The 21,006-nt window shown below is 49.4% G+C and overlaps 1 protein-coding gene across 5 annotated transcripts in view; it reads left to right on the forward strand.

The window, feature by feature from the left end:
- Positions 1–14,203, forward strand: part of POGZ (pogo transposable element derived with ZNF domain) — a 122,037-nt gene extending 107,834 nt beyond the window's left edge. For 4 of the 5 annotated variants that reach the window (XM_083167646.1, XM_083167645.1, XM_083167644.1 and 1 more), the window contains 18 exons: positions 892–1,016; positions 1,328–1,471; positions 2,116–2,291; positions 2,407–2,524; positions 4,404–4,715; positions 4,839–5,039; positions 5,132–5,241; positions 5,323–5,642; positions 5,726–5,880; positions 6,003–6,103; positions 6,181–6,327; positions 6,506–6,637; positions 6,722–6,864; positions 8,770–8,910; positions 9,502–9,561; positions 9,652–9,767; positions 11,026–11,047; positions 11,911–14,203. In XM_083167646.1, the coding sequence (XP_083023772.1) occupies positions 896–1,016; positions 1,328–1,471; positions 2,116–2,291; positions 2,407–2,524; positions 4,404–4,715; positions 4,839–5,039; positions 5,132–5,241; positions 5,323–5,642; positions 5,726–5,880; positions 6,003–6,103; positions 6,181–6,327; positions 6,506–6,637; positions 6,722–6,864; positions 8,770–8,910; positions 9,502–9,561; positions 9,652–9,767; positions 11,026–11,047; positions 11,911–13,438 (4,047 nt within the window). In that variant the 5' untranslated portion in view covers positions 892–895 and the 3' untranslated portion in view covers positions 13,439–14,203. The remainder of the gene's footprint in view (positions 1–891; positions 1,017–1,327; positions 1,472–2,115; positions 2,292–2,406; positions 2,525–4,403; positions 4,716–4,838; positions 5,040–5,131; positions 5,242–5,322; positions 5,643–5,725; positions 5,881–6,002; positions 6,104–6,180; positions 6,328–6,505; positions 6,638–6,721; positions 6,865–8,769; positions 8,911–9,501; positions 9,562–9,651; positions 9,768–11,025; positions 11,048–11,910) is intronic. The other variant, XM_083167648.1, reaches the window with a different exon arrangement.
- The last annotated feature ends 6,803 nt before the right edge of the window (positions 14,204–21,006 follow it).

The raw sequence follows: 21,006 nt of genomic DNA on the forward strand, positions 1-21,006 counted from the left end.
AGAGGTGGTGCTAGGTCTCCTTCTGTATTGCCGGCACCCTCCTATGTTACTCTCCTACGGACCCCATCCTGTAGAGCAGAGGTGGTGCTAGGTCTCCTGCTCTATTGCTGGCACCCTCCTATGTTACCCTCCTATGGACCCCATCCTGTAGAGCAGAGGTGGTGCTAGGTCTCCTTCTGTATTGCCGGAACCCGCCTATGTTACCCTCCTATGGACCCCATCCTGTAGAGCAGAGGTGGTGCTAGGTCTCCTGCTCTATTGCCGGCACCCACCTATGTTACTCTCCTACGGACCCCATCCTGTACAGCAGAGGTGGTGCTAGGTCTCCTGCTCTATTGCTGGCACCCTCCTATGTTACCCTCCTATGGACCCCATCCTGTAGAGCAGAGGTGGTGCTAGGTCTCCTTCTGTATTGCCGGCACCCGCCTATGTTACCCTCCTATGGACCCCATCCTGTAGAGCAGAGGTGGTGCTAGGTCTCCTGCTCTATTGCCGGCACCCACCTATGTTACTCTCCTACGGACCCCATCCTGTAGAGCAGAGGTGGTGCTAGGTCTCCTGCTCTATTGCTGGCACCCTCCTATGTTACCCTCCTATGGACCCCATCCTGTAGAGCAGAGGTGGTGCTAGGTCTCCTTCTGTATTGCCGGCACCCGCCTATGTTACCCTCCTATGGACCCCATCCTGTAGAGCAGAGGTGGTGCTAGGTCTCCTGCTCTATTGCCGGCACCCACCTATGTTACTCTCCTACGGACCCCATCCTGTACAGCAGAGGTGGTGCTAGGTCTCCTTCTGTATTGCCGGCACCTGCCTATGTTACTCTCCTACGGACCCCATCCTGTACAGCAGAGGTGTATTGCCGGCACTGACCCAGTCTTTTCTTTGTTGCAGCATCATGGACACGGACCTGTTCATGGAGTGTGAGGAGGAGGAGCTGGAGCCATGGCAGAAGCTGAGCGATGTGATAGAGGACTCGGCGGTGGAGGATTACAGCTATCTGGATAAAACTGCCACAGGTAACTTCCCCAAGCCAATGGCTGCAGTGCTATCCTGCAGAGCTTACATCTCTTCTCTGTGTGCCTCAGTGTACACTGATGTATATATGGTATATAGAACAAGGGCCCGCACAGCCTATGTATGATACCCCTAGATCAGGGCTGGGCAATAAGCAGCCATTCTGTTAGGGGAGTGCTGGGATGTGTAGTGCCACGGCGGCTATTGCCCACCCCTGCACTGGAAGCACTGGTTACTTACTAGCTATGCTATCACTGCCCCCGGTGGCTGAATGTTGTAAGAGGTAATGAGTGATCTCCACTTTCTCTCTCAGTCTCCGTCAGCCTCCAGCCTGTCAGCGCTCCTATGCCTGTGGTCGCCCACCAGACGCTGGGCAGCCATTATACCACCGCCACCACAATGACCAATGCTGACAACACCAAGAAAACTGTTGTGACTCTGTTTGCAAATAACAGCGGTAAGTATCGGCCTGGTCACTATGTTTCCCGGTCTGCTGGTGCCAGGCCGGATCTACCTGTGCATTATGTACCTGTGCCCCGCGTGTCTCACATGTAGTGACTGCACAGCATTTCCCGCTGGTCTGCTGGTGCCAGGCCGGATCTACTTGTGCATTATGTACCTGTGCCCCACGTGTCTCACATGTAGTGACTGCACAGCATTTCCTGCTGGTGCCAGGCCGGATCTACTTGTGCATTATGTACCTGTGCCCCACGTGTCTCACATGTAGTGACTGCACAGCATTTCCCGCTGGTCTGCTGGAGCCAGGCCGGATCTACCTGTGCATTATGTACTTGTGCCCCGCGTGTCTCACATGTAGTGACTGCACAGCATTTCCCGCTGGTCTGCTGGTGCCAGGCCGGATCTACCTGTGCATTATGTACTTGTGCCCCTCGTGTCTCACATGTAGTGACTGCACAGCATTTCCCGCTGGTCTGCTGGTGCCAGGCCGGATCTACTTGTGCATTATGTACCTGTGCCCCACGTGTCTCACATGTAGTGACTGCACAGCATTTCCCGCTGGTCTCCTGGTGCCAGGCCGGATCTACCTGTGCATTATGTACCTGTGACACAGTGTCTCATTGTGTTTTCCCCTCTGGTTAGGCCCAACGCCCATCATGCAGTCTGGCCATCAGCCACTCATCCTGACGCAGAACACCGCCTCCGGCCTGGGAACCATGGTTACTCAGCCCATGTTACGCCCAGTGCAGGTCATGCAGAGTGCCAACCATCCCAGCAGTAACTCCATGGCTGCACAGCCTATCTTCATCACCACACAGGTACGGGCATGGGTGGGACCGGGTTGGGAAGCTGTACCCACAGACACTGGTAAAGGTTGTGGTGCTGATAGACCATGAGTGCAGATACCAGTTACTGTTATATCCTGTCCTCCAGGGCTTCCCCGTCAGGAACGTCAGACCTGTTCAGAACTCTGTCAATGCCATGAATCAGGTTGGAATAGTTCTGAATGTCCAGCAAGGACAGACGGTCAGACCCATTACTATTGTACCAGGTGAGAAACCGTGTATAATGCCTCAGTACAGACATGACCCTGTACGTTATAGCCAGGACAGACGGTCAGACCCATCACTATTGTACCAGGTGAGGCTACGTGTATAATGCCTCAGTACAGACATGACCCTGTACGACGTTATAGCCAGGACAGACGTCAGACCATCACTATTGTACCAGGTGAGGCTACGTGTATAATGCCTCAGTATAGACATGACCCTGTACGTTATAGCCGGGACAGACCGTCAGACCCATTACTATTGTACCAGGTGAGGCTACGTGTATAATTCCTCAGTACAGACAATGACCCTGTACGTTATAGCCGGGACAGACGGTCAGACCATCACTATTGTACCAGGTGAGGCTACCTGTATTATGCCTCAGTAAAGACATGACCCTGTACATTATAGCCGGGACAGACGGTCAGACCATCACTATTGTACCAGGTGAGGCTACGTGTATAATGCCTCAGTACAGACGTGACCCTGTACGTTATAGCCGGGACAGACGGTCAGACCATCACTATTGTACCAGGTGAGGCTACCTGTATAATGCCTCAGTACAGACATGACCCTGTACGTTATAGCCGGGACAGACGGTCAGACCCATAACTATTGTACCAGGTGAGGTTACGTGTATAATGCCTCAGTACAGACATGACCCTGTACGTTATAGCCGGGACAGACGGTCAGACCATCACTATTGTACCAGGTGAGGCTACGTGTATAATGCCTCAGTACAGACATGACCCTGTACGTTATAGCCGGGACCGGCGGTCAGACCCATCACTATTGTACCAGGTGAGGCTACATGTATAATGCCTCAGTACAGACATGACCCTGTACGTTATAGCCAGGACAGACGGTCAGACCATCACTATTGTACCAGGTGAGGCTATGTGTATAATGCCTCAGTACAGACATGACCCTGTACGTTATAGCCGGGACAGACGGTCAGACCATCACTATTGTACCAGGTGAGGCTACATGTATAATGCCTCAGTACAGACATGTCCCTGTACGTTATAGCCGGGACAGACCGTCAGACCCATCACTATTGTACCAGGTGAGGCTACGTGTATACTGCCTCAGTACAGACATGGCCCTGTACGTTATAGCCGGGACAGACGGTCAGACCCATCACTATTGTACCAGGTGAGGCTACGTGTATACTGCCTCAGTACAGACATGACCCTGTACGTTATAGCCGGGACAGACGGTCAGACCCATCACTATTGTACCAGGTGAGGCTACGTGTATAATGCCTCAGTACAGACATGACCCTGTACGTTATAGCCATGACAGACGGTCAGACCATCACTATTGTACCAGGTGAGGCTACGTGTATACTGCCTCAGTACAGACGTGACCCTGTACGTTATAGCCGGGACAGACGGTCAGACCATCACTATTGTACCAGGTGAGGCTACGTGTATAATGCCTCAGTACAGACGTGACCCTGTACGTTATAGCCGGGACAGACGGTCAGACCCATCACTATTGTACCAGGTGAGGCTACGTGTATAATACCTCAGTACAGACGTGACCCTGTACGTTATAGCCGGGACAAACGGTCAGACCATCACTATTGTACCAGGTGAGGCTACGTGTATAATGCCTCAGTACAGACGTGACCCTGTACGTTATAGCCGGGACAGACGGTCAGACCATCACTATTGTACCAGGTGAGGCTACGTGTATAATGCCTCAGTACAGACATGACCCTGTACGTTATAGCCGGGACAGACGGTCAGACCATCACTATTGTACCAGGTGAGGCTACATGTATAATGCCTCAGTACAGACATGACCCTGTACGTTATGTGACTGTTACAGTACCACCAGCAACATGGATTAAGTCCCTCTTTGCTCTTCCTCCAGCTCCGGGCACCCAGTTTATGAAGCCAGCCGTGGGTGTCCCACAGGTCTTCTCCCAAGTGACTCAGGTCAGACCGCCCCCCACCGTCCCTGTGCGTCCAGCCACCAACACCTTCACCACTGTGATCCCAGCCACCCTGACTATACGAAGTTCTGTGCCTCAATCTCAGGCTCAGGTCAACAAGCCCATCTCCAACATGTCCACCACCTCTGCGCCCAGCCAGCCGCTGCTACGGCAGATCGCAATACAGCAGCCGACGCAGGCTATGTCCATCTCGCAGAACCAAAACAACCCTAGCATTAACAGCAAGCTAAGTAAGTGATCCAGGCCATGAAGACCCAACATGAAATCTGTCCATATATGTGTAGAGGGGGGAGGGATCTAGAGCACCCCCTTCTTCCGGGTTTGTTTTCACCATGGTCTGTGTGATCTTTCAGTGAGTATCGCCAGTTTGGCGGTGAAGCGTCCCGGGGAGACCAATGATATGGTGAAGTTTGTGAACGCTGTAAGTGGCAGCCAAACCACTACCCAAAACTCCACCCAGCTGATCCTCTCCAGCACCATCAATAACAACGGCACCAGCCCCAACCTGGGCGCTCTGCAGAGGGGCATTCAGATGGAGCCTCTGGGAATGAAAGGTAACAGGGTTCTAGGCCTGAAGGCGTGCATACAGCATTCACCTATAGATATATACCCCCTATAATAAGTCCCTGTTTCCTCCATTTTCCAGCAGCATCCCCCTCGGTATCCCCGATGGAGAACTCCGATACGGCCAGAAAGTTCTGTCCAAGGTGTCGTACACCGTTCCGGATTTTGGAGGCTCTCAGAGGACATATGTGTGTAAGTCCCTGTCTGTGTCTGCTATAAGTGGAGTAGTGGTCATGGACCCTGGCTGACCGGTTCTTCCTGATTATCGCACAGTACTGCTGTCCAGACCTTGTGGACTTCTCTAAGAAGACCAAGCCGTTGGATTCCGAGCTACCCCTACAGACACCGAACCCAACCACGCCGGATAAAGCTGTTTCTGCAGCCCCCACAACACCTGGTGTCACAGCGCCTCCCGCATGCAAGAGCCAGGAGAGCGCTGCCGATGATGGGTCTCAGGGAAAACTTATTATGCTTGTGGACGACTTCTACTACGGGCGGGATGTTGGGCAAACTTACCAGATGCAGGGGTTCCCGAAGGTGGCCACAACGTTCCGCTGCCCGCACTGTTCCAAGAGGTTGAAGAATAACATTCGGTACGATAATGACCATTTGGCGGACTTGTTGCCCAATCTGCTTTGTGCCATAACTGAGAATTTCTCTGCTTTTCTTCCTGCAGGTTCATGAACCACATGAAGCACCATGTAGAGCTGGACCAGCAGAATGGAGAGGTAGACGGGCACACTACATGCCAGCATTGTTACCGCCAGTTCTCCACGCCCTTCCAGCTACAGTGCCACCTGGAAAATGTGCACAGCTCCTACGAATCCACAAGTGAGTTATGGTGGGGAGTGTTACTGTGTGTGCCTCAGAGGGACCATTACCCTGTGTTCCGATGGTGCTGGGTGGGGTTTAATCTTAGGTGTGTGGAATAAATCATTTGATTTACATTGCAGCCAAGTGCAAGATCTGCGAATGGGCCTTTGACAGCGAACCTCTCTTCTTGCAACATATGAAGGACACCCACAAACCTGGGGAGATGCCCTACGTGTGCCAGGTACTTGTGTGTACATTGCATGCCATCACCCTCTCCCTGCTCTTCCTGTTGTGTGACGCGGCCTCACTCCCTTCCAGGTATGCTCTTACCGCTCCTCAATCTATGCAGAGGTGGAGACGCACTTCAGACTGAACCACGAGGACACGCGGCACCTCCTGTGCGTCTATTGTCTCAAGGTGTTTAAGAATGGCAACGCCTTCCAGCAGCACTTTATGCGTCATCAGGTAACATGTTCTTTTTGTCGTGTGTGTGTGTGTGTGTAGAAGTGAAAACCTTTATTGATGTGAGGATTTTGGGTCACGCTCCCTGCTTACATCTATAAATCCTAATGTCATCTTCCGCCTCCATTTCCCTCTCTCCTTCGTTGTACGATGATCGGTACCTCCACGTTGCTCCCAGAAGAAGAGCGTCTACCACTGCAATAAGTGCCGCCTGCAGTTCCTTTTCGCAAAAGACAAGATCGAGCACAAGTTACAGCATCACAAGACGTTCCGCAAGCCGCGGCAGCTGGAGGGGCTGAAGCCCGGCACGAAGGTGAGGTGGCGCACTGACAGCAGAATCCTCCCGCCCATTCTGTATTGTATTGTGTACTGACACCCCCTGCGTCTCCACATACAGGTTACCATCCGTGCCTCCCGAGCACCTCCGCGGGCCCTTCCTGTGTCACCCTTGGAAACCCCCGCCATGCCACCCTCAGATATGACAACCAGTTCCCTCTTGCAGTCTACGGACACCTCGGAGCACAGAGACTTCCCGAAACGGTCAGTCACTTCCACCCTGGTCCTCGCTGCTATGAACCAGGCCTGTACTGGACCCCGAATGTATTTCCTCCTTTCCCCTGACAGTGCCTCGTTCCTCTTTAACCCATCTAATATGGCTGTAATCTTACATCTTGCACAAAGGCCCTTATTCAGATCTGATTGCGGTACAAATTTGGTTAAAAAATGGGCAAAACCATGTGCACTGCAGGCGGGGCAGATGTAACGTGCAGAGAGAGTTAAATTTGGATGGGGTGTATTGAAACTGAAATCTAAATTGCAGTGAAAAAATAATGCAGCCAGTATTTACCCTGCACAGAACCAAAATAACTCACACAAATCTAACTCTCTCTGCACATGTTACATCTGCCCCACCTGCAGTGCACATGGTTTTGCCCATTTTCCAAACGAATGTGTACTCCGATCAGATCTGAATAAAGCTTGGATGGGGAGGAGTGGAATTCTGCGCTTTTTTTTTTTAAAGCAGTTTTTTTGGGGATTAGGTTACTAGATATTTTGTTTATAAAAGTGCTATGGTCCAGGGTACTAGAAATGGTGCATTTCTAGTTTTAAAGAAAGATAGAATTTTAAGAAGAAAAATTTTAAATGCGTGAACACCTGTAAAACAAAACTTGTTAATGTTTACGCTCCTTTTGGAGTCAGTGAAGAAAGTCCCGGTTCCTCTACTTTTCCTATCTTACCCTTACTGAGCGGGATTCCTTGGACTTGCTGTCCGCTCAAACAGATGAATTTCTGCCGCAAATGCGGCGGTGCTGGCGGGACATGGTCTGGTGACGTCACCGAGTCATCGCGATGTCCGTAATACGTGAGCAAGGGAGATGGGAAGGAGGTCTCGGTGTTCACGCATTTAAATTTTTCTCTTTTGTCTCTTATCTTTCTTTAAAACATATTGCACCATTTCTAGTACCCTAGACCAGTGGTCTCCAACCTTTTTTGGGGTGTGAGCTACTCGCGGCAAAAGTAAACGAGAGCTACTAAAATAAAAAATATCTGCCCAACTAAATAATGCCCTTTACACAATATGCAACACACGGTAATGCCCCTGACACACTAAGTCACATACAGAACTGCCTGTACGCGTCATAGGCGTGCACCAAAAGATGGGTGTAGCCACATGGGGTGCGTCCAATGAAAATGGGGGTGTGATACATATATGTCCCCAATAGTGCAGTGCCAGATATACATATGCTCCCAATAGTGCCAGATACACATATGCCCCAAAAGTGTGAGATGCACATATGCTCCCACAGTGCCAGATACAGGAATATGCCAGGTATGACACCATGGTGCTGGGTATGCCCCCACAGTGCCAGCAACAAGTATGCCCCCACAGTGCCAGCAACAAGTATGCCCCCACAGTGTTTCCCAGCAGCAGCGCACTCACCATTGATGCTGCTGCTGCTTCTCTCCTCCATGCATCTCTCCTTCCCTTCACTTGTGACTGGGCCACCCGCCAATCAAAGCTTGCGGACCGGCTCCTGATTGGCTGCCGTGCCGCGAGCTCTGATTGATGGACGGGCGGCCCAGTCACAGGGATGCAAGGTGAGGTGTAGGAGAGACGCGCGATGCCCTCTCCTCAGGCTCAGAAGGGGAAGGTGGCGGGCGGCAGATAATGAGGGGCGGGGCGAATGGTCAAGCCACCCGATTCGGTAGCTCGCGAACGACGGGTTGGCGACCACGGCCCTAAATTATAGCGCTTTTCTAATCAAAATATCTAGATCTGAATAAAGGCCAAAGTGTTTAGTGCACAGGGAACGGCTCCTTCCCTTCCAGGCTCTGCAGGGGCCGTCTCCTCTCCTCCTGCCTAATGTCATGTGCCCGACATTGTAATATTGCATCGGTTCCGGTGCCCCTGTCCTATAAGCAATGCTGTGTATTTCATTACAGAGTTACCGTAGGCAAGCAGACCTGCCTGGAGTGCAGCTTTGACATCCCGGATTTCCATAATCATTTCCCCACCTACGTGCACTGTTCTCTCTGCCGCTACGGTACCTGCTGCTCCCGCGCCTACGCCAATCACATGATCAAGTGAGTAGTGGGCTCCGCGGGAGATGGTCACATACACAGTATAAGCCGTATATACGGAGATAATGTTCAATTCTATGTGAGCGCTCATATGCTTTTCTCCTTCGGGAGACATCAGGGGCCACAGCGTTACAGTGGGGGTTATTCTAGTCCATTCTTTCTGACAAAATCCTTCTTAGATGGACAAAACCATGTGCACTGCGGGTGGGGCAGATGTAACTTGTGCAGAGAGAATTAGATTTGGGTGGGGTTTTTCTTCAAAGTGAGATCTATATTGCAGTGTAAAATCATGCAGTCAGTATTTTCCCTGCACAGAAACAAAATAACTCACCCAAATCTAATTCTCTCTGCACATGTTACATCTGCCCCCCTGCAGTGCACATGGTTTTGTCCATCTAAGAAGGATTTTGTCAGAAAGAATGAACTAGAATAAACCCCTGTGGGTAGTAAGGAGAGTGGGAGAGCACCAGCACCCTAGAGGTTAAACTTGAACTGCCTCCCAGGCAGCCGGGCTCCTCCCCTCCTCTACCCCGCCTCCAGGCCAGGAAGCTCAGTTAGGAGGTTCCACTAAACTCTGTCGTTCTCCTTTTCCAGCAACCACGTCCCAAGGAAGAGTCCGAAATACCGGTCCCTGTTTTCTAGCTGCAAACCCAGGTAAGTGCGTGGGTGGTGGGCTCAGTGTTCTAGTGGGTGCACGATCGCTATCCGTCCCCTTATCTGATGCCACGCTCCCCTTTCTTCCAGTGATGCTATGGTGCTGACGTGTTGGTGCTGTCCTTTCGTCACACGGATTGGCGATGCCATGGCTAAACACCTGGTTTTCAACCCAACTCATGGTTCCAGCTCTGTCACGGGATTAGGTAAGTGTCTCTTTCTAGGTCCTTTGTCAATTCAACAATATAATATAGTACTCTGCCACACAGGGCTGCCCTCCTGTCATCTTTTGTGTCCTGCCAGCTCTGCCACACATAGGGCTGCCCTCCTGTCCTCTTCTGTGTCCTGCCAGCTCTGCCACACATAGGGCTGCCCTCCTGTCATCTCCTGTGTCCTGCGCCAGCTCTGCCACACATAGGGCTGCCCTCCTGTCATCTCCTGTGTCCTGCCAGCTCTGCCACACATAGGGCTGCCTTCCTGTCATCTTCTGTGTCCTGCGCCAGCTCTGCCACACATAGGGCTGCCCTCCTGTCATCTTCTGTTTCCTGGGCCAGCTCTGTCACCCATAGGGCTGCCCTCCTGTCATCTCCTGTGTCTTGCCAACTCTGCCACACATAGGGTTGCCCTCCTGTCATCTTCTGTGTCCTATGCCAGCTCTGCCACACATAGGGCTGCCCTCCTGTCATCTTCTGTGTATTGCGCCAGCTCTGCCACACATAGGGCTGCCCTCCTGTCATTTTCTGTGTCCTCCCAGCTCTGCCACACATAGGGCTGCCCTCCTGTCATCTCCTGTGTCTTGCCAGCTCTGCCACACATAGGGCTGCCCTCCTGTCATCTTCTGTGTCCTATGCCAGCTCTGCCACACATAGGGCTGCCCTCTTGTCATCTTCTGTGTCTTACGCCAGCTCTGCCACACATAGGGCTGCCCTCCTGTCGTGTCCTGCGCCAGCTCTGCCACACAAAGGGCTGCCCTCCTGTCATCTTCTGTGTCCTGCCAGCTCTGCCACACATAGGGCTGCCATCTTGTCATCTTCTGTGTCCTACGCCAGCTCTGCCACACATAGGGCTGCCCTCCTGTCATCTCCTGTGTCCTGTGCCAGCTCTGCCACACATAGGGCTGCCCTCCTGTCATCTCCTGTGTCCTGCGCCAGCTCTGCCACACATAGGGCTGCCCTCCTGTCATCTTCTGTGTCCTACGCCAGCTCTGCCACACATAGGGCTGCCCTCCTGTCATCTCCCGTGTCCTGCGCCAGCTCTGCCACACATAGGGCTGCCCTCCTGTCATCTTCTGTGTCCTATGCCAGCTCTGCCACACATAGGGCTGCCCTCCTGTCATCTTCCATGTCCTTTGTCCATACCTCCTAACTGCAGATCCCTTTTCCCATCTCCTAATGTTATCATGAAGACCCAGTTCCAGCCTGTGCCTCATACTGATTCGTGTCTTCTTATGTTTTGTTGCCACAGGTTCTACCTCACCAGACATCTGGTAATTATGTATTTTATTTATTTCTGTGTCTTGTAATCTCTAGTACGGAATAATTTTTCCGGTACTTATGTATTATCTGGGCTCCCATGTTAACGGCACCCCAGTTTTTCATACCCCTACTATCCAACTACGCATGGAGTTGATTTTATATAGTGTGGCGAGCGCAGCGAGCCACCATGCCCAAAGCGTGGCGAGCGGACGCGGTCTCATAATAAAAACAGGAGCCCAGATATTACATAAGTACCATTTTTCCTTCTGAAATATTTGACAGTGTATATATAAGAAGCCTGCGTTGTGCCCCTCCTCAGTAATCCAGTACCCGATATGCACCATCTGCCGTGTGACGGCGTATAGTGATGTGATCCATCCAGTTACTACCAGGATTAAAGGCACCTTACTCCTGTAGCCTGCTCTGGTGACCGTCGCCCTGTTGTTACCCAGGAGTGGTGGAGATGCGCTCTACCTTCAGAAATCTAGCCACTGAGGGGCTGATCTATAACAATCTCCTCCTTTGTCCATGCTCAGTATGCTTCAGTGTTTTCAGTCACGTATCACTGACACTTAGAAGCGGAGGTCATTTTAGCACTTGTCCTTTCTGATGTGTAGGCACTTTGGTATCGTACCTTGAAAAGGTAACTTTTCAGAAATGTAAATTAGGCACCAACATAAGACGGAATAAGAATGCACGCCTAGTAACCTCAGTGCGTCTATGTAAGGTCGCATCTCCCTGAACATAAATAACATGCCGACACACATATAGTCAGACACAATAGGACGTCTCCTGTGCTCCGCTCATAATAAACCCTAAGTAACTGGGGCCTCTTCCTGCTCACCCACTGATCCGCTTGCTTTCTCCTCTTTAGGGCCTTGGCACCTCAAAAGGTGATAAGCGATACCACCACTCCATTACCTGAAGATAAAAGGGAGGTGATGAGTGATCAGAAACCAAAAGAGTCTTCCATGAGCGATGCTCCTAGCCTGGAGAAGGACAACAAGACCATTGATGTCGATGAGCTTGAAGAGTTGGAGGATGTTGAACCAGGAGACCTGGAGACTGACAACAAGCAGGAACAGCTCAGCGTCAAGAAGCTTAGAGTCGTGTTGTATGCTTTGTGTTGCAGCATGCAGCAAGCGGCTGAGCACTTCCACAACTCGCCCCAGCGTATCCGAAGATGGCTGCAGAGGTTTCAGACCATCCAGGAAGAGAACCAAGACAACCTGGCTGAGGGCAAATATCTGGGCACCGCTGCAGAGGAGAAGCTGGCAGAGTGGGTTCTGACCCATAGGGAGCAGCAGCAGTCTGTCAACGAGGAGACACTGTTCCAAAAAGCCACCAAGATTGGACGTTCCTTGGAAGGTGGCTTCAAAATCTCCTATGAATGGGCCGTGAGGTTCATGTTGCGGCACAATCTAAGCACACACTCCAAAGTAGCGGTAGCGAACCGCCTGCCCAAGGAAATGGAGGAAAATGCCAAGACTTTCATCAGCTTTGTACAACGGCAGATCCATAGCCAGGATCTCCCGCTGTCCATGATTGCTGCTCTAGATGAAATATCCCTCTTCCTCGACCTGGAACTGCTTTGCAGCGATGAGAGGAAAGAGAGCGCCCTTCAGACTGTGGGCACAGGAGAGCCTTGGTGTGACATCGTGCTCACCATCTTAGCTGATGGCAGTCTGCTGCCCACACTCGTGTGTTCTCGATGCAGCTCTAAAAATGTTGGTGGTGTCTCAGACTCTATCATACTGGAAACTAGAGACTTTGGTTTCACCGATGAGGAGATCATGGATTTGTGGTCTTCGAAGATCTGGCAGAAACATGTGGATGGCCCGAATAACAAAGGCATGGCCGTGCTGGACTGCCACCGATCGCACATGTCTGATGAGGTCCTAGCTCTGCTGAGCTCAACCTGCACCTTGCCTGCGGTGGTACCCTCAGGCTGCAGTTCGAAGATCCAACCCCTGGATGTCTGCATCAAGAGAGCGGTCACCAGCTTCCTGCACAAAAAGTGGAGAGTTCAGGCCCAAGAGATGGCAGAGACCAGCTGTAGTCCAGAGATGTTGCTCCAGCTGGTCCTCTGTTGGCTGACTGATGTCCTAGAGGTGGTCACAGAACACCCAGAACTGGTCCAACAATCCTTCCTTGTGGCCAGCCTCCTCCCGGGGCCTGATGGTACTGCCAACACCACCAAACGCAATGCTGAGATGCAGGAGGAGCTTATAAACTTGCTGGAGGGCCAGCTGAAGCTTAACGATGAAGAACAGGATGAAGACACTGACCACTGTAATGACAGTCAACCTGAGGAGTACGCCGACCCCGATGTTCTCCAACAGCTATTTGAGGGAGAGAGTGACACTGAATCATTTTACGGTTTTGACGAGACCGATCTATAAACCACAGAAATCGCAGATTCACGTTGGGTGTCACATTCCACCGACCACCACGGGTCAGGAATTAATGCCTCATCTACACTTTTATTTCTGGAATTTTGGTTACTTCCTAAGGAAATGTTTTTTTGTTGTTTTTTTTTTTTTCTGTTTGGTAATATTCCTGGCCTGTACCCTGTCACTGTGACGCTGCCTCTCCTGTAAATCTAAAAACCCCTCCCCCCAAGAACTGTAGCAGCTGACCAGGTTCCCTAGACTAATTTTTAGAATTAATAAGGTCTTTTTGTTTGTCCATTCTACAACCTCAGCCACGGATTGAGTATGTATAGACCAGATTCTCTGTAGCAGAGTTGGCGGTCAAGAAGAGCAGGTTCCCCCACGTTAGACAGGCTCTAGAACACTTTGCATTCAGTCACATACAGATTGCAGGCGTCTGTTCCTGGCTGATTACCGTGTGAGTGTGTGTTACCGGTCCTCTCTGCGGCTGGGGATGGGTCACACGCCACCGGCTAATGCACTACATCTCGCATGGTTTTATAAAGGCGTTTTTTTTGTTTTCCTTCTCCTCATCCTTCCTTGAGACAGTTTACTTTGGTCTAGAAACCAGCAGCGAGTAGGGCATATGTGTAAATTATCTAAATATATAGCTTGTATATAAGGAAAATGCAGAATAAAGACAGGCAAGAGGTGATCTTGTGTTTCTATTAGATAAAGATGTGAATTTTGTTTCTTTTTTTATAAATATATATATTATAAAGTGTTCTGTTAATACACCCCTTGTTGCTGTTTTCCACTTTTTAAAAGTCTGGTACTAAGCTAAATAAAACCGATTTTACGTGAAACACACAGAAAAGTATAACATTATTACACACACAAACCCACACCTCACTTTTACACCAATATACTTACCAACCCAGGGTCCGGCGCTGTCCTCCCTTCTCCAGAGCCAGCTCACCCCATACTGACAGCAGGGTGAGCCGGCTTTCTCCGGCGCAGATCACAGCTTCTGTGGTGCTGTCCCAGCGCTACAGAGGCTGCTAGCGTGGTTGGCTTATGCGTCTCCATGGAGATGCATAGCTCATCCCTGGACAGGTGAACCCTGGGGAGGGGGGACCCCTTTATTGGGGACCCCATCCAAGGCTGACCAGCCACGGTGCTCATGGTACAGCCGGGGGACCTTATGTAAAAAGTGTATATATGGGGGACCCCTACGCTTTTTGTCGTCCCCCCCCCCCCCCCCCCCCATATATGTGGAACCAGGACCAGCTCAATGAGCCTGGGGCTGGTTATGCTTTTTAGGACCGGACCATCATCATTGAGATCTGTGCAGGGTTCTGTCCAATTCGCCTGTCAGAACTGGACTGCATGTGTGGCGAATTTTAGACACATCTCATTTAATATGCGATTTGTATACTTTTCGATGGAAAAACCTCTGAATGCGAGTTCCGGCATTACTAAAGATCGCACTTTCAGAATGAGCGATTTTGCCTTTTTTTGCATTTCATTAAATATGCGAATTCTGGGAAAAGTGCGATTTCGGCTGTTTTTGGACTAAAAATCGCATAAATCACATTTTCGCATCTCATTAAATGTCACCCCTTGTGTCATAACTCTCCACCTGGTCCTCATTTATTCTTCAGGACACTTCAGGGGCCACAGGGTTAATGATAGGTAGTGGAGTGGGAGAGAGCTCTAGCACCGAGCGTGTGCACGCATGCAGACTAGTCGTGGCTAGGCAGCCTAGCTTGGGGGACGGCTGGTCTGCCACCCATTTTTGCTGGACCACCAGAGATAACTCGTGTGGGCAGTAGCGGCGATAGCGGGTCCGCCTGGGGCACCCTGGATCTCCGCCATTTTACCGGCGCTGCATGAGACAGTCTCCCTGGTGGCCATTTGTTAGCAGGGCGAGTGGGCTTTCCTGGGGACAGTAGGTGGCAGATCCCACAACGATTCCCGCCACTGCTCCTTCCTGCCCTCTGTCATCATGCAGACAAGGACACGGAGAGCACTTCAGCCACCCAGAGATCCACTGCTTCGCTGCCAGAGAGCCTGAGCTAGTCCCTGTACCCTTTCTCACGGGACACAGGTTACAGAGTGTGCTCCAGTCATCCATAGCTGTTTAAGAAGCTTAGTGACATTTTTTCTTTGCATTGTCTGTCTTGTATGCTTGCTGTGTATTGTGTACTGCATTAACACTTTAACTGCCTGTCAGAAATATATTGTGTTATCTGTACCTATAAGCTGCCTGCCTATTTCACTGTTTTCAGTGTATATAAAGCCTGGTTAAGTCTTCTAGAAGTAAACCCAGACAGGGGCCCCAGCTCTGCTGTCTTGTAGAGCCTGTAGTGCTGGCCTAACCCCCAGGACTAGGTCCAGGATGTTTTTTGCACAAGCTGTTAGCTGTACAATGCGCAGGCGCCGACCACAACTTCAGCTTCCCCTCAGGAAACACAACTTTAGGAGTTATGTGTGCAAATGCTAGAGGCTTAGGAAATAAAATCCCAGAACTAATTGCAATAATGACAAGGGATGAACTGGATATTTTGGCTATTACAGAGACATGGTGCAATGAAAATCATGACTGGGACATAGCTATTCCAGGATATACTTTATTTAGGAAGGACAGAATGGGAAGAATTGGAGGAGGGGTTGCAATATATGTGAAAAAAGGTATAAAGACTACCTTAATACAAAGTATTGAAGAAAAAACTGAGGCCCTTTGGGTGACCATAGAAACAGGGGAAAAGGCGATTTTTCGTATAGGGGTGATCTACAGACCACCAGGTCAGGAAGAGGAACTTGACAAGAGCCTATTGCAGGACATCAATAAAATGGCATTAAAAGGAGAGGTGATAATCATGGGAGACTTTAATCTACCTGATGTAAACTGGGAGCTGCCTGTTGCAAGTTCCACCAGAAGTAGGGACATGCTGAATTCCTTGCAAGGAGCATCCCTCCAGCAATTGGTGAGGGAGCCCACTCGTAAGGACGCAATATTAGACTTAATACTTACAAATGGTGACAGAATATCTGACATAAATGTGGGTGAAAACCTGGGATCCAGTGACCATCAAGCAGTATGGTTCAAAATAAAGACAGAGACTGACTTATCGCACACAAAAACAAAGGTGTTAGATTTTAGGAAGGCTGATTTTGTAGAGATGGGAAACTCTGTAAGGGATTCTTTGGCAGAGTGGAGGAACTTGGAAGGAGTGCAGGATAAGTGGGAAAAATTAAAAAGTGCAATTCTAAAAGCAACAGAACTTTGTGTCAAAAGAGTTAGGAAAAACACACGAAAAAGGAAGCCATTGTGGTTTGCAAAAGAAGTAGCAAGTATTGTGAAAGCAAAAAAGTTGGCCTTTAAGAAATTTAAGCAGACGCAGAAAAATGAGGACAAAGAGGTGTATCTTGTTAGACAGAAGGAGGCTAAGAAGGTAATCAGATGTGCAAAAGCACAGGCTGAAGAGAAAATGGCCCAATCAGTGGGTAAAGGAGTGAAAACTTTTTTTAGGTATATAAGTGAAAGGAGAAAAACAAAATGTGGAATAATAAGACTAAAGACAGAGAGTGGAAGTTTTCTTGAGGGGGACAATGTAATAGCAGATAATATTAATAATTATTTCTGCTCAGTATTCACTGCTGAAAGAGAGGGGAAGGGGCCAAAATTAAGTTGCAAGTATAGTCAGAAAACTGAGGGGGAAACAAGTACATTTACAGAGGAGAAAGTCCTCACAGAACTCTCAAAACTGAAAGTGGATAAATCAATGGGGCCAGATGGGATACATCCAAGGATACTAAAAGAGCTCAAAGGGGAGCTGGTAAAACCAATAACAGAATTATTCAACCAGTCACTAGCTACTGGAGTAATCCCAGAGGACTGGAAAACAGCGAATGTAGTCCCACTGCACAAAAGTGGAAGCAAAGAAGAGGTAAGCAACTATCGACCAGTGAGCCTTACATCAGTAGTAGGGAAATTGATGGAAACACTCTTAAAAGAAAGAGTTGTAGAATATCTCAAAACCAGCAATTTACAGGATCCAAAACAGCATGGGTTTACTGGGGGAAGATCATGTCAAACAAATCTTATTGACTTTTTTGACTGGGTGACTAAAGTAATAGATCAAGGTGGGGCTGTAGATGTAGCTTATCTAGACTTTAGTAAGGCTTTTGACACTGTCCCACATCGCAGACTGTTAAATAAACTTGAAAGCTTGGGATTGGATTCTAAGATAGTTGAATGGATAAGAGCGTGGTTGCAGGACAGAAAACAGAGAGTTTATTTATTTATTTTATTTATTAACAGTTTCTTATATAGCGCAGCATATTCCGTTGCGCTTTACAATAGCAGACAGTGAAACAACAAAACAGGGTATTTACAGACAGTCAAAATGTAGGAGGGCCCTGCTCGCAAGCTTACAATCTATAGAGTTGTAGTAAACGGAGTACAGTCAAAGGAGGGAAAGGTTACAAGTGGAGTACCCCAGGGATCTGTACTTGGACCAGTGCTTTTTAATATCTTTATTGGTGATATTGCAAATGGAATTGAGGGTAAAATGTGCACACCAGGAGGGGTAAAACAAATGATTGATGATCTAGGTAGATTAGAGGAATGGTCAAGAGCATGGCAACTACAGTTTAATGCCAAAAAATGCAAAATCATGCACTTGGGTTGCAAAAATCCAGAGACTGAATATAGTATAAATGGCACTATAATGGAAACTACTGAGGAAGAGAGGGATCTAGGTGTCACTATTTCAGGGGACTTAAAGGCAGGTAGGCAATGTAACAAAGCAATGAAGAAGGCAAGTCAGATGCTTGGTTGCATAGGGAGAGGTATCAGCAGTAGAAAGAAAGAAGTAATAATGCCACTGTATAGGTCATTGGTACGACCTCATCTAGAGTATTGTGTTCAGTTCTGGAGGCCATATCTCCAGAAGGATATAAATACATTAGAGACTGTACAAAGAAGGGCAACTAGAATGGTGCATGGCCTACATCACAAAACGTACCAGGAAAGACTAAAAGATCTTAATATGTATACTTTAGAGCAGAGAAGGGAAAGGGGGGACATGATAGAAACTTTCAAATATATTAAGGGTTTTAACAAGGTACAGGTGGGAGACATTCTTCACAGGAAGATGAGCAGCAGAACACGAGGACATGCACTAAAACTAGAGGGAGGAAGATTCAGGGGAAATTTGAGGAAGAATTACTTCACAGAAAGAGTAGTAGATAAGTGGAATAGCCTCCCATCAGAGGTGGTAGAGGCAAATACAGTAGTACAATTTAAACATGCTTGGGATAGGCATATTGATATCCTTACAAAAAAATAAGGATCAAATATGGTTTGATGTAACATGTTTAAAAAAGGGGCAGACTAGATGGGCCAAGTGGTTCTTATCTGCCGTCAAATTCTATGTTTCTATGAGCATGCTTGGGCAACATACTTACTCAGATGATGGCACAGCTGGTAGGTAGGCTTTCGTCTGCACTGTGATGCCATCCTCAACACAGTAGGTGGGCGCATTATCCACCTCTGTTTAGGGCTTGCAAAAAACATTACAGGGTTGACCTGATAAGAGCAGTGCTACGGTCAGGGAAAGGTCTTCCTCTCAGCTCCTACGTCAACATGACTCTGACACAGACTGGGAGGATGAACAGGAGGAACTTGTAGATGCTTACAAGGAGGATGCCTCTGGCAAAGAGAACACCCCATCAAGCATTGATGTGGCGGCCTTAATCACAGTGGTAAAGGAGGCCCTTAACTTAGAGGATACTGCTGAACCGCTTAAATCCTCCTGCCCTATTTTTAAACGCCCTAAGCAGACTAGCTTTATTCCCTATGTCTGATTACTTGGAAAAATCCTCTGGGAGGTACGAAACAGAAAGTTCCCTTAGTGGGATAGGGTCCGCTGCGAATCGGCTCCTGGGTAGCATGGTGGAATGGGCAACTACACCCGTGGCTGACACTTCTACCGACCACTGAAATGTTACATCAGGCCTCCCTCTATATAGGGGAGCTAGTGCTTGATGCTGCCACCTTGAATTCCCGAGTGTCGGCTTTAGCAATCTCAGCACATCGATCCTTGTGGCTATGCTCTTGGAAGGCAGACCTTGATTCTAAGAAAACCTTAGAAGCACTTCCCTTTTCTTCGGGTCTGAACTGGATAAAATTGTAGCTACGGTGGCAGCTTCTAAGGAAGCTTTCCTACCTTCCGCTCCTACACCACGTCCCTGTGCTGCCTTCCAGTCCTTTCACTTCTAGGGTAGGGTACATTCTTTTTCAAGAACCCAACCCCAGGTTGCCAGGTCCTCCAAACCCAAGGGTAAGCGTCCCTGGGCCCCAATGCGCCCTGATCCCAAGCCAGAGGACAAATCCTCCCCATGAGCGTGTGGGCCTCCACCTGGGGATCCCAAGGTGGGAGGCCACCTGTTGGGTTTTTCAGACGCCTAGCTGTAATCCACAACAGACGCATGGGTTTGGGATGTTCTCTCCCGAGGCTACTCCCTAACCTTCTGGCATCATCCACCAAACTCCTTCTGCTCCACAAGTTCTCCAAAGGCCTTAGCAAGGATCAGGGCTCTGGAGCAATCTTTACAGAAGTTCCTGCAATCCGGAGTTATAGCACCGGTCCCTTTGTCCCAACGGGGCTCAGGTTTCAATGCCAGCCCCTTTGTAGCCAAAAAACCCAACGGGTCATACCGTCCCATCCTCAACTTGAAACGACTCAACAAATTCTTTGAGTCCTGAAGTTCCGAATGGAAACATTGCGATCCATAGTCTTTGCTTTACAACAGGTGACTACATGGCATCCTTGGACATCCAGTTTGCATATCCCCATCAGGCTGGAACATCGACGGATTCTGCGGTTTGCACTGCAGGACCTTCAGTTTCAGGCTCTGCCTTTCGGTTTGTCTACTGCCCCCCAGGTGTTTACGAAAGTCATGGCAGTGATGGGCAGCAAACTTCCCAACCAGGGCATCTGGATACTTCCGTATGACCTGCTGATTCTGGCACAATCTGTGGAGACTCTAAAGGACCATCTGGCCATAGTGGTAACGGTCTTGCAAACTCACAGCTGGATTATCAATTGGCCCAAGTCATCCATGGTTCCCACACAGACTATGATCCATCTGGGAGCCCAGTTGGATACAGTGTGTCAAAGGATCTACCTGCCAGAGGAACGTCGCTGGACACTGCAGTCCCAAATACAATGTCTCCTCTCCCTCAGACGGGTGTCGGTTAATGCCTGCATGAGGGTCTTGGGTTTGATGGTTTTGGCATGGCGGAATATGCCCAATTCCACTCCCATCCACTACAATGGGAGATCCTCACCAAGTGGTTGGGATCTACACTAACATCCAGTCACATCTGATAACCTTTTCACCGGCCATACGTCTCTCACTCTCCTGGTGGTTTCTAGACCAGAACTTCACAGCGGGGAGACCATTTTGGATCCACCAGTGGACTCTCCTCTCCACGGATGCCAGCCTCCGCGGGTGGGGGGGAAGTAAATTGCCAAAGATCATTCCAGGGACTTTGGAATGCACAAGAAGCCCAACTATCATTCAGT

The sequence above is a fragment of the Crinia signifera genome, chromosome 12 (genome assembly GCF_055691185.1).
Source record: "Crinia signifera chromosome 12, ASM5569118v1, whole genome shotgun sequence".
Lineage (NCBI taxonomy): Eukaryota > Metazoa > Chordata > Amphibia > Anura > Myobatrachidae > Crinia > Crinia signifera.